Source organism: Cricetulus griseus, chromosome 2 (genome assembly GCF_003668045.3).
Source record: "Cricetulus griseus strain 17A/GY chromosome 2, alternate assembly CriGri-PICRH-1.0, whole genome shotgun sequence".
Classification (NCBI taxonomy): domain Eukaryota; kingdom Metazoa; phylum Chordata; class Mammalia; order Rodentia; family Cricetidae; genus Cricetulus; species Cricetulus griseus.
Window position 1 is genome coordinate 441,551,997 of NC_048595.1, and position 11,973 is coordinate 441,563,969.

General features: G+C 48.2%; 1 protein-coding gene across 1 annotated transcript in view; it reads right to left on the bottom strand.

Moving 5' to 3' along the window:
- The window catches only part of Asb18 (ankyrin repeat and SOCS box containing 18), a 66,030-nt gene extending 54,687 nt beyond the window's left edge, over window positions 1-11,343 (bottom strand). Inside the window, exon 1 of the mRNA XM_035439266.1 lies at window positions 11,139-11,343. Coding sequence (XP_035295157.1) covers window positions 11,139-11,343 — 205 coding nt within the window. The remainder of the gene's footprint in view (window positions 1-11,138) is intronic.
- Window positions 11,344-11,973: the final 630 nt, after the last annotated feature.

Consider the following 11,973-nt stretch of genomic DNA (forward strand, 5'->3'; position numbering starts at 1 on the left):
TGCACTTTGGGTACCTAGGGTAAGGTAAGGTGTCAGAGTAGCTGAAGGTCACAGCCGGCACCTTCCAAAGATGGCATCTGAACAGAGCAGTGGGAAGCTGGTGTGTCTCTCTCCTGATTGTTGCAGGGAAACAAACCCCGTTATTTTTATTTGAGGAGGAGGCACAGCACTATGATGTCAAGAGTGTCATCTAAAGATGGCATTCTGGAGTCCAGATAAAAGAGATGTAGACAGAAAATAAACCAGCCTGGCAGAGGGCCCGAGGGTTGGGGCTGAGGGTTGTCACAGGCTGAAACCCCTACTTGGAAGGAAGGCTTGGCCCTCCAGCTGTCAGGGCCCTCACTCACTAGTATCCATTCTGCTGCAGCCAGGAGTGATGATGACTTAGGTACCAGTGGAGAGATCCTAACACTTTCACCTGGAAACTGTGACAAGCCACACAGGCTTCTAAGTTGCAGGGTCAGACCTGTGTCAGCATGTGTTCTGGGTGTTGATCCTAGCCAGTATCCCATGAGGCCAGCTATCCCAGTGTCCATCTATGAACCCTGGGCTTTCCTGGGAGGAGGAACTGATATGCTGCCTGAAGTTCTCAGAGGCGGAGAGGGTTTCAGGACCGACTCCCTTGTTGATGTGTAGTTTAGTTTTCCAGCCACCTGAGGTGAAGGACCAGGGCTTTCTTTCTCATTTTTGGAGGGTTCCCAATTTGTTATAGACTCAATTCTTTTTCCAGATCCATTTGAAAGTAATTACTGGAGAAAACAAATGAAAATAGAAGTCCACAAACCATTCCTGTGAAATTACTATTGCATCAAATTGCTGCAAACATTTCTCAAGGCTAGCAGCCAGTGCCAGTGGCAAACACTTCCCCGAGAGACACTTGCCTCCAGCAGGCTTAGGGCAGCACTGGAATGTGGATCAGCCTTTGGAGTCACTCACACCTGACAGGTGGAAGGAGACTGGGAGGGAATGGCTGGGGCAGGCAGGTCATCCACTGTTTGCCAGAAAACGTAAACCATGTGCCAGTTGCATAGAGGATGCCAAATATTCTCTGTGAAGCAACAGACAGTAAATGTTTTAGGTTTTATGGGCTGCATGGTCTCTATGGCAACTACTCAAGCTCTGCCTTTGGGTTAGAAAAACAGCTGGAGATTATTTGTAAACCAAGAAGGTGGCTGTGTGCCAATTTAATTTATTCATAAAACCAGTTGTCTGACTTTTGCTGTGGGCAGTAGACTGTCTTAGTTTCTTTTCCTGTTGCTTTGATAAATTACTCTGAGAACAACAATTTAAGAGAGAAAGGTTTTATTCTGGCTCATAAAGAATGAAGTTCACCATGATTGGGCAGTCACGGTGACAGGAGCTTGAAGCAACTGTCACATCACATCCACAATCAGGAAGTGGAGGGTGAAGACAGTGTGATGCAACTCAGCTCCCTTTCTTCACTGGTACAGCTCCCTTTCTCCAGCCAGGGAATGGTGCTGCCCACGGTGGGCATGCCCCATAAGTGCATCTATCAGGTGTTTCTAGTCTATTCTTTGTCAAAGTGACAAAGAATACCGCTATCACAGAAACCTTTGCTGGTTTGTGGGAAGAACCACCAAATCTGCTCTCCACTCCTTGCCAATGGAACACTCTCTTTATTATAAGGTAAATGTGACTCTCCCATGGTAACCAAATGCTCCCACATCCAGGCACCGTCCCATCTCTACCTTGGGTGTACAGGACTTGGATCTGTAAATTCATGTCTTTCACCACTCATCCTGGAAAAATGTGGGGTAGTTTATTCCTTTGATCATTTAAAAATACTATTAACTTTATTCATTTATTTTGCATCCCAACTGCAGTTTTCCCTCCCTGCTCTCCGCCCACTCCCTCTCCCACTCCCTCTGCCCCACCCTCTCAAGCCACGCCTCCTGTTTCTGTTCAGAAAGAGGCAGACCTCCCACGGGTGCCAACAAAGCATGGCATTTGATCATTCTTTTTCCTGTCCCATTCTGTCTGATCCTAGGACCCCAACTGTAGATGTCAGCTTTTTATATTATGTGACAGTCCATGGTCATTTTATTTTCATTCATTTTCCTCTCTGTTCTTCGGGCTGGGAGCGTTATGCTGTGTGTTTTCAGGACTGCTGTGTCCCTCCTCCCCTCCATCACGTCTTTCAGTCTTTCGTAGATGAGCACAAGATCAGCCCCAGCTCCAACGAAGGGGGCCATGCTTGGGCACCTGGCCCTGTCCTAAGGATTTTATCAGTAAAGGAGGGAGGGGCCGGGAAGGAAGCAAGGCGGTGTGTGTCTTGGCACCCATCTCTCGACCTCCACTCTTGCTGTGTATGTTAAAGCTCCCATTCCTCTGCCGTGGACTCCAGCCTCACACAACAGTTCTGACTCTCCTCTCTGCTCTGATGCTCACTTCCTTGGTTCTGTTTGGGTCCCGCTGCCCTGTACAATGTCTCACACCCTGTGTGCCCCACCCACTGCTGTGTCCCTTCTTTATCCTCACAGCCTCTTGACAGTTGCTCATCCATCCAAGGTCAACCTGAGCATTACATAACCCATCCCGTCTGTAATCACTGACCACTGTCTAGCTGGATATGGAGAAGAAGGCCAAAGCTGGTCTCCACTCTGTATCCAGGTCCTGATGTTGGTGTCAAAAGACAAGTGGGGGTGCTTGGGACTAGGAAGATAGAAACTGGCTACAGAGAGTGGGCCTGCCATGGTGTTCTGCAATGTTTCCAAGGAGCTGGAGTCATCTTGGGAAGGCAGAAAACCTCTCTCTTATTTCCCCCCTTTCCTTTTGTTCTTCCTAAACGAAACTCTCCAGCGCGCTTGGCTGTGACGCTAATGGAGGACGCCATCAGCATACATTACCGCTTTATTAGTCTGTTTCTCCATTTTGATTCTGAAAATATCCTGATTTAGTCTAATTGCAATTTCACTGTGTTCCACAGGCAGGGACAGCAGGGACAGTTCATCCTGAGGGATGTGTGTGTGTGTGTGTGTGTGTGTGTGTGTGTGTGTGTGTGTGTAGACTCGACCCCGTAGGATTTTTCTTCTTGTCCATATGTCTTTGAAGCTGGACCATTAGCTCTAAGGCATGCATTTCATCTCTTCACAGTGTGACTCAACCTGCTTCTGGGACAAGTAAGCGCCTAGGGTGTGTGTCTTGCAGAAAGCAAAGAAGCACTCTAAATCTAGGTATTTTTGTGTTATCTAAAGCAGGAGCGGCCGCTGTAGCCATCTCATTCCTAAATAATTTAACTATATTCAAAGATAATCTGATGTTATTGTAGGAAAGTGTATTTCTAATAAATTCCACTTGATCTGGGTGAATCAATTCAGGCGCTACATAATTGAGTCTGTTAGCAAGGACTTTAGCAAGAATTTTGCAATCAGTGTTAATTAAGAAGATGGGACAATAATTTGTGCATAATTCCGGATCTTTTCCTGGCTTGTGAATCAAAGTAATAAGAGCAATGCTCAGGCTGGTGGTGGGATAGTGTCATTAGGTTCTGATTTATAAGTACTTAGAAAGGCTTAATTTCATTTTGCTGCGAGCAGGGTCTCCCAGCCCCCACTGTCTCTGACCGGGTGAGCAGCCAAGTTGGTGGGGAACGTCTCTGTCTCCCTTCCCTGCCATGGGTCTCCTCCTGCTTCTGGTGTCTGCTCTTATTTTTCCAGAGGAGCATCTCATGCATTTGTCCTCCTCCCTCCCTCTGTTCCCTCCCTCCCTCCCTCCCCCTCCCTCCCTCCCTCCCTCCCTCCCTCCCATCCTTCCTTCCTTCCTTCCTTCCTTCCTTCCTTCCTTCCTTCCTTCCTTCTTGTCTTTTGCTGAAATGTCAGAACTAGGGCCTCTGAACTACTGATATTGTAGGTAAGTGTGACTGCACATGCATGCATGGGGGCTGATGGAGTATGTGTCCCTGGGGTACCAGTTGTAACATCTTCAATGGGGAAAGTAAGTGCCTTAATAGATCTTCTTGTACAGTTCCTTTAGGTGGGCACTCAGCATGCTCCCTGGCTGGAGGCAAGAGTACCCACACTCCACTATTTCTCTCTCTCTCTCTCTCTCTCTCTCTCTCTCTCTCTTGTTTTATTTATTTATTTTTGTTTTTTTGAGAGAGGGTTTCTCCGTGGCTTTGGAGGCTGTCCTAGAAATAGCTCTTGTAGACCAGGCTGGTCTCAGACTCACTGGGATCCACCTGCCTCTGCCTCCTGAGTGCTGGGATTAAAGGTGTGCGCCACCACTGCCTGGCATCTCTCTTTTTTAAAAGTTAAATTTTTTCATTTATTTTACACCTTGACCCTAGCTTCCCCTCTTCCTCCTCTCATTCCCTCACACCACCACCTCCTCTGTCCCCCCTACACAATTCACCCCTTCTCCACCTCTCAGAGAGGAGTAGGCCTCCCATGGGTGCCAACAAAGCACGGCATATCAAGGTGAGGTAGGACTAGGCTCCTCTCCTTGTATCAAGTCAGGTCAAGGCAACCCAGCATTTGAGAACAGGTTTCCCAAAGCCAGCCAAAGCACTGGGGACAGGCCCCATTCCCACTGCCAGGGCTCTCACAAGTAGACCAAGCCACACAATGACCACACACATGGGCCTAGGCTCGTCCCGTGCAGGCTCCCTAGCCATCGGTCCTTAGTCTGTGAGCTCCCATGAGTAGGCCAGTTGCTTCTCTGGGTTCCCTTATGATGACTCTGAACTCCCTGACTTGTACAGTCCTTTCTTCCTCTCCTCAACAGGATTCCCTGAGTGTGGCTCAGTGCTTGGCTGTGGATTGCCGTATCTGTTTCCATCAGTTACTGGAGGAAGGCTCTCTGATAACAATTGGTGTAGTTACCAATCTGATATAGGAGATGGCCAGTTCAGTCTGCCTATCCACTATTTCTAGGAATCTTAGTGGGGTCATCCTTACAGATTTGTGGGAGTTTCCCTTGCATCAGGTTTCTACCTGGTGCTGAAATGCCCCTCCCTATCAAGTCATCTCTCTTATTACTCTCCCCCCACATGTCCTCTCAACCTGGTCCCTCGCGTTTCTCATCCCCACCCAACTCCAGTCCACCCAGGAGATCTCTTCTATTTCCCCTTCCCAGGGAAATCCATGTGTGCCCCTTTGAGTCCCCCTTGTTACCTAGCCTCTCTGGAGCTGTGGATTGTAGCATGGTTATTCTTTACTTTATGGTTAATATCTATGTATGAGTGAGTAGATGCCATTTTGTCTTTCTAGGTCTGGGTTACCTCACTCAGGATGATTTTTTCTAGTTCCATCCATTTGCCTTCAAATTTCCCGACGTTCTTGTTTTCAACACATGCTCTACTCTTGCCTGGTTGTTGAATACTGAGTAAACACAGTGAGCTTTGGTGTCCTACCAAGTGCAGCCCTAGGGTGAACTCTAGGTATTACGAGGTACCAAGGGGAGCATTGGATCTGCAGTGGTGGGAAACCTCAGCTGGGTAGCTTAACACCTCTGAGCCTCATCCGAGCTATTTTCTTCCTCACAGTGTGAAGGTAACGCTTCTGAGAGAGTGTGTTGAGAACAGCAGGTTGGTGTGGCATTGCTGATTCACCCCCCCTCTGGTGGTTTGAAAGAAAATGGTCCCCAAAGGGAGTGGCGCTATTAGAAAGTATGGCCTTATTGGAGTAGGTGTGGTCGTCTTATTGGAGGAAGTGTGTCACTATGGGCTTTGAGGTCTCATAAAGTTCAAGCCACAGCCAGTGAGCTAGACCATTTCTGTTTTCTATGAAAGATGTAGAACTTTCAGCTACCTCTCCAGTACCATGTCTGCCTGTATGGACCACCATGGTAATGGGCTGAACCTCTGGACTGTAAGCCACCCGATTAACTGTTTCCCTTTATAAAAGTTCCATGGTTATGGTGTCTCTTCACAGCAATAGAAACCCTAACTAAGACAGTTGGCTTCCATGGGAGGCTGATGGCAGGTCTGGTACACTCTGCCGAGGTACTTGCTCTCCTTTGCTGACTCACAGCCTGCCTTTGGCTTATTCTGTGCATACGAAAGTGCAACCCAGTTTCCTACCAGCCATTCAGATAATACCATCACTTCCCAGTGACCTCAAAATGAGTCCGTGGGGCTTTCAGCTGAAGGCAGGAGATGGTCTGCACAGACCTCTGCGGGAAGAACTACTTAAGCAGGCAGGGTGTCTGGGAATGGGTGATGCTAATTTCCTCCATGGATGCAAGTCCTTCTCAGAACCCTAGCCAGTCCATTTTGTAGAGAGTCTCAGCGTTGACACAGACTGATCTCTTTTTCTTTTTCATTGAGGAAATTAAGCTTCAGAGGAATGGATGGACATGTTCAAAGACTTTGCCTGTCCCATTATACTGCTAGTCTGATCCTGGTAATCATGTCTCTTGTGACAGTAGGCATATGTGCTCACTCAGCTTACATGTCCCATGTGGTATCCCTCTCCATATGTAAGGAAGTATGACCGACATGGTAGCATGGTGGATAAAGCTAAGTGTCATGACGCCTCCAGCATACAGCCCTGGGTAAGAAGTCCCATTCACAACTGGTCCTCATTTTCACATGTGTCCACATCTGTTGCATGTTCATGTGCTCTCATCCAACCTATAGATGCGACTGGGGAGACCTCTTAATAAAAGCCCAATTAGTCTTTCTTTAGTTTCCCCCTGGATGCTTAAATACCATTGCCCTAAACACAACAAAATACATCCGTTCCTCTGTTTCCATCAGGAATTCAAGTAGCATCTTGACTTGTATATGATGTGCCCTCCGCAGAATCACAGAATGCTGACACCCTTAATAATAGCAATTAGCAATCAGTTGTTTCTTAAGGATGTGATTATGGCAGTTACTAAATTGTACAGTTGATGCATTTGAGGGGTTAGGTGGGTCTCGCTACTCTCCTCTCAGCGACCATTTCCCCTGCTCTGTACTTCAGCCAGTGTGGGAAAGAAGCCAGGACAAATGATGCAATTGTCATCAACCATCAATAGGAGGAGGTTGGCTTTGGCTTTGAAGGGGAGTGAAATATTTCTCTGCAGGAGAGGTTTGTGAATAGGGTCAGCATCCATCCAGTGTAACGTCAGCAGAGGAGCTTGGTTGTCCATGCCAGCCCTGTGCCTCATGACTGAGCTTCTCCTCAAGGCTGAGGCCCCGTTTAAGACATGGAATACGGAGTGTGAGGCCCAGGAGTGGTATGTGAGCTTGGCATATCTGGTGGCATAAAAAAATAGCCCAGGGAGACAGCTCAGTGAGTAGCATGCTTGTTGCACACTCATGAGGATGTGAGTTCAGATTCCAAGCATCCACATAAAAAGCCAGGCACAGTGGGTGGCACATGCCTGGAATCCCAGTGCCTGGAGGTGGAGACAGGATCACACACACACACACACACACACACACACACACACACACACACACACACACTACAAGGACAACTTGATTGGGAAAAGGAATGGGATTACTAGTGGGTCCCAAAGGATCACCAACAGTCAACAATTTCATGGCTCAAAATTCATATAAGATAAAAGCATACTAATTTCAAATGGGGACCATTATGAGCCTTTAGGATGCCAGTGTCTCTGAGGGCAATGCAGAGAGCAGGTCCAAGTTCAGCCCATCCAGGAGTTCCTATGTGAAACTCAAGGACCTACCAAGGGAAGCCCACTCCCATGTCCTACACAGCACTCAGAGACACTGGCCAGACTGACAAAGCACCATTCTTGGCTCACATAGTGTGTAGTGGCAGGTCACAAGTCCCTCACGCTGTCACATATCTGGCGGGGAGAAGTCTGGGCATAAAAATCTATAACCAACGGACTCGTGGTGGGAAGACTGTAACTTCCCCATGTATTTTGTCAGTTTCAAGCATTCTGCAGAGTAACTGTATGGGAAAGACTTTGTCACCTAATTAGCAACATGGTAAGAAGTGACACTTTAAAGAGAGGATTCCAATATACAAATCTTAACCATTTGGGATGTTAGCAAGAGAAGTGTAGACAGGACACTTGCTCTGGCGAGGGTCTCAGCTGGTGGCAGGTGGCAGGAGGCAGGTAGCATGACTGCAGGCTTTGAGGAAGGCAGCAGATTAAGGAAAGCCCCCCAGGAGGTGGGAGCTACAGGCAGGAGCTGGGCATGCACAGGAAGACCTTTGCTGACTGAAACAATGACCTGGCCCTTCTCTTTCTAGCACATTCTACACACTGCACTGAACAGGAGTCCAGAGGTCAAGGAGAAGGCAATGCAGTTCATGCTGTTTAGCCTCAGGGAAGAGTGCAGACTGGGCCAGGAGGGCAAGTACATTATTTCCAATTGCATCACCATCTGTGAAGACAAAACCTCTTTCTTTTGATTCTTTGACCTGGCTCCTGGACAGATGTGCTGAGCTGAAGGTCGAGGCTGACATGTCCGAGGACCTCAGATGTGAGGAATCAGAAGTACCTCTCTAAAAGGAGCTTAAACACCACAGAACACAGGGAATGTTGGCCTAGGAAGGATACTCCAGTCACAGGCATGGGATGGATGGTTCCAACCTTGGATTTCCATCCTCATCCATTCTGAGTTATTCCCCAGCAGCAATGCCCCATGCATGTTCCTCATGCCAGTGCATACATGTAGCCATGCATGCATGAATGTGTAATGTCATGTGTGCCCATGGATACATGTACATGGGGAGGTCTGACCAGGTAATAGCTCTGAGGACTCAGGACCAGCACCCTAAGGATACATCTGACTAGCTAGACTACAGTTGACAACAATCAACAGTTGACCACAAGGAACAACCTTGCAGCAAATGTGACCAGGAGAACATGTCTCTGCTATGTAACAATGGCAAAAGGATTCAAAAATATGGAAGACATTGGCCATGGACCCACACAGACAAGTACCACAGTGAAGAACCCCACAGGGCCACCCAAAAACCTGTGTCTGGTGAGAAGAGAAGGGATAGTTAAGGGCTGGGGAGATGGCTCGATCAGTACAGTACCCAACAGGCAGTCGTGAGGACCCAAGTTTAGTTCCCAGAACCCACACAGAAGTGCTGGGGGTGGCACTGCATGCTTGTAATCCCACAACTGGGTTGGCCGAGGTGGGTGGATCCCTGGGCTCTCGGGCCCACTAGCCTACTACACATGGTGAATTCCAGGACAGCGAGAGACCCTGTCTCCAAAAAGCAGATAGAGGGGGCCTGATATACAATACCTGAGGTTGACCTCCGTGTTCCCCAGGCCCATACACACACAGGCATACCCATTTCCCTGACACGTGCATCCTCCTAATTACATATGCACCCTTGTCCTCGTGTGTACCCATGCGAACACACACACACACACACACACACACACACACACACACACACACACACACACACGGTGGGGACGGCCTACCAGGCAGTGAAGAATTGTCAGCCCTCCCTCATTAAACTGCCAATTTCAATGCAGATTCTCAAAGCCGGCAATGCTCATGCTCTTGGGGGCCATGGCAAAACATGTTTCTTTACTTACTTTTGGATTTTGAAACATATTACAGGAAAAATTTATATTTCTGTACCAGTCACATGGTTCCCAGGAATTCATCAAATGATTCACCTTTGTATAAGAATGAAGGCATACAGATGGTACCAAAGACTTTGATTACAGTGTTATTTATAAGAACAGTAGTGTAAAGACAGTCTTCTGTAGGCATCTGGTTTAAGGGTTTTGGGGTTAATCTCTACATATGATGAATTTGCTTTATTTTTATTATGCATGCATGTGTAGAGCTAAAAAATAAATTAATAAAAATGTGTGTGCGGGCATTTGTTTGTGCATGTGAGTGCAGTGCCTACAGCAGCCAGAAGAGGGCGCCAGATCCCCCTGGAGCTGCAGTTCTAGGCAGTTGTGAGCTGCCAGAGTTGGATGTTGGGAACCCAACTTGGGTCCTTTGCAAGAGCAGTACATGCTCTTAACCATTGAGCCATCTCTTCTGCCCCTACTATAAATCTTTTGGGATATGTAAAAGCCCATGAAATAGCCGCTGGGATGTAGGAGTGGGTCTGTGAAATTTCCAGCATAAATGGATAGAGGAGGGGAAGGATGGGTGTGAGAACAGCCTGTCCCGGGGTACAGCAGATACTCGGCTCTTCTCTTGATTATTGTGTATAATAGTGAACTTGATGCTACGGAAACACACACACATCCTCAGCATGTGTTATAGATGAGTGTGCAAGCATTGTGGAAGACGAAATCACCTGTACTGAACCCCAAGTATGAAAAATGCAGCCAAAACTGGGGGAGAGGGGACCTTATTCCTGGTAACTAGAAGTTACAGAAACTGCCAGAACAAAGGCCACCAAGACCTTCCACAGAAAGTGCTTCTGTAGGCATGTCTGTCTGTCCAGTGACTGCCTGTCCAGCCTAAACAGATGTGGCTCTGGAGACTTATATAATCTGCAGTTCTTGGGATGGAGCCCAGATCCCTGGGCATTCGGGGCCAACACTCTGGCAGCCTCACCCTTGTTACTGGTCTTTGCAGTGATATCTTACTCAGCTCTTCTTGCTGCAAGGTGGGTTGAGTGAAAATGGCTTCTATAGGCTCAGAGGGAGTGGCAGGCACTATTAGGAGGTGTGGCCTTCTTGGAGTAGGTGTGGGGTTTTGGGAGTGTCACTAGGGGAGGGTTTTGAGGTTTCAGACGCTCAAGCCAGGCCCAGTGTCACTCCCTCTTCCTGTTGCTTGTGGATCCAGATGTAAAACTCTCAGTTCCTTCTCCAATACCGTGTCTGCCTGCCTGCCTCCAAGCTCCCCACCATGACAATAACGGACTGACCCTCTGAACTGCAAGCATGCCCCAGTTAAATGTTTTCTTTTATAAGAGTTGCTGTGGCCATGGTGTCATTTCATGGCAATAGAAACCTTAACTAAGATACTACGTTTTATTAGCTTCCCCTAGCTGCCCATCCTTGAACATGGCTGCAAATTCCAGCCCATCGCAATGTCTACCTGCCAATATAGCTACTGTCTTGGAGAGTCTCCCCATTTGTTATTTAGTTTAACACATAGCTAAATAAGAAGTGGATATCAAGGCTGCATCAGCACCTGTCTGAACCATTGCCTTCCCTCACCAGGACAGATCCCAGCATGCATTAGTAACTGGCCTGTGGCCTCCTGTGGTTACCTAGCAGTGCGCCTGTGGGCAGCTGAGCTGAGGGCTCCTTCATCCAGTCGTCATTAGCCAGCTCTATCACGGCGTCCACGGGCTCCACCTCAGTGCAGATCAGTTCCTGTACAGTGTCGTTGTCCCCAGTGGCCAGGGCAGACTTTAATCTCCCCACTAAGTCTGAGCTGAGGGGGTAATCCGGTGGTGAGTCCCAGCTGGACATTGTGGTGTCCCTGTGCAGGGGCCAGCCTTCTTTTCTTCCTCTAACTCATGTCCATTGTTAGCCCTGTCCCCGGAGCAGCACAGGTGGCTATAAATAGAACCAGGGCTGGGTTACTGTCAGCAGGGAGGGCCCACGTTGCTGCAACTACCTCAATTGCAGGACTGAGGAGGAGGCCTCGTCTCTGGGCCACTGTGCAGGCTGCTAGAGGGACGGGCAGTAGGCATTTTAGTGTGTTTGGAGAAGTAGTAAAGCTATTTAGAGGGAAACTCTGGGGGTGAGGTTGTTTGAGATGGCTGGATCAGTCACTTTTCTCATTGATGTAACCAAATACCATGCAGGAAGCAGCTTAAAGTGTGTGTGTGTGTGTGTGTGTGTGTGTGTGTGTGTGTGTGTGTGTGTGTGTGTGGAGGGGGGCTGACTTTGGCTCACAGTTACAGGAGCTACAGTCCATCAGGGAAGTACAGTATAGAACAGGAAGTACTGGCTTACAGTACTGAAGGGGAGGAGGCATGGTGACAGGAGTGTGAGGCAGCTCGTCGTATCACCTCCACAGTCATCACCTCCACAGTCATGAAACAGTGAGCAGACAGGAAGTGTGGTGGTGCCAAAAGACATCAAGGCCAGCCCCTG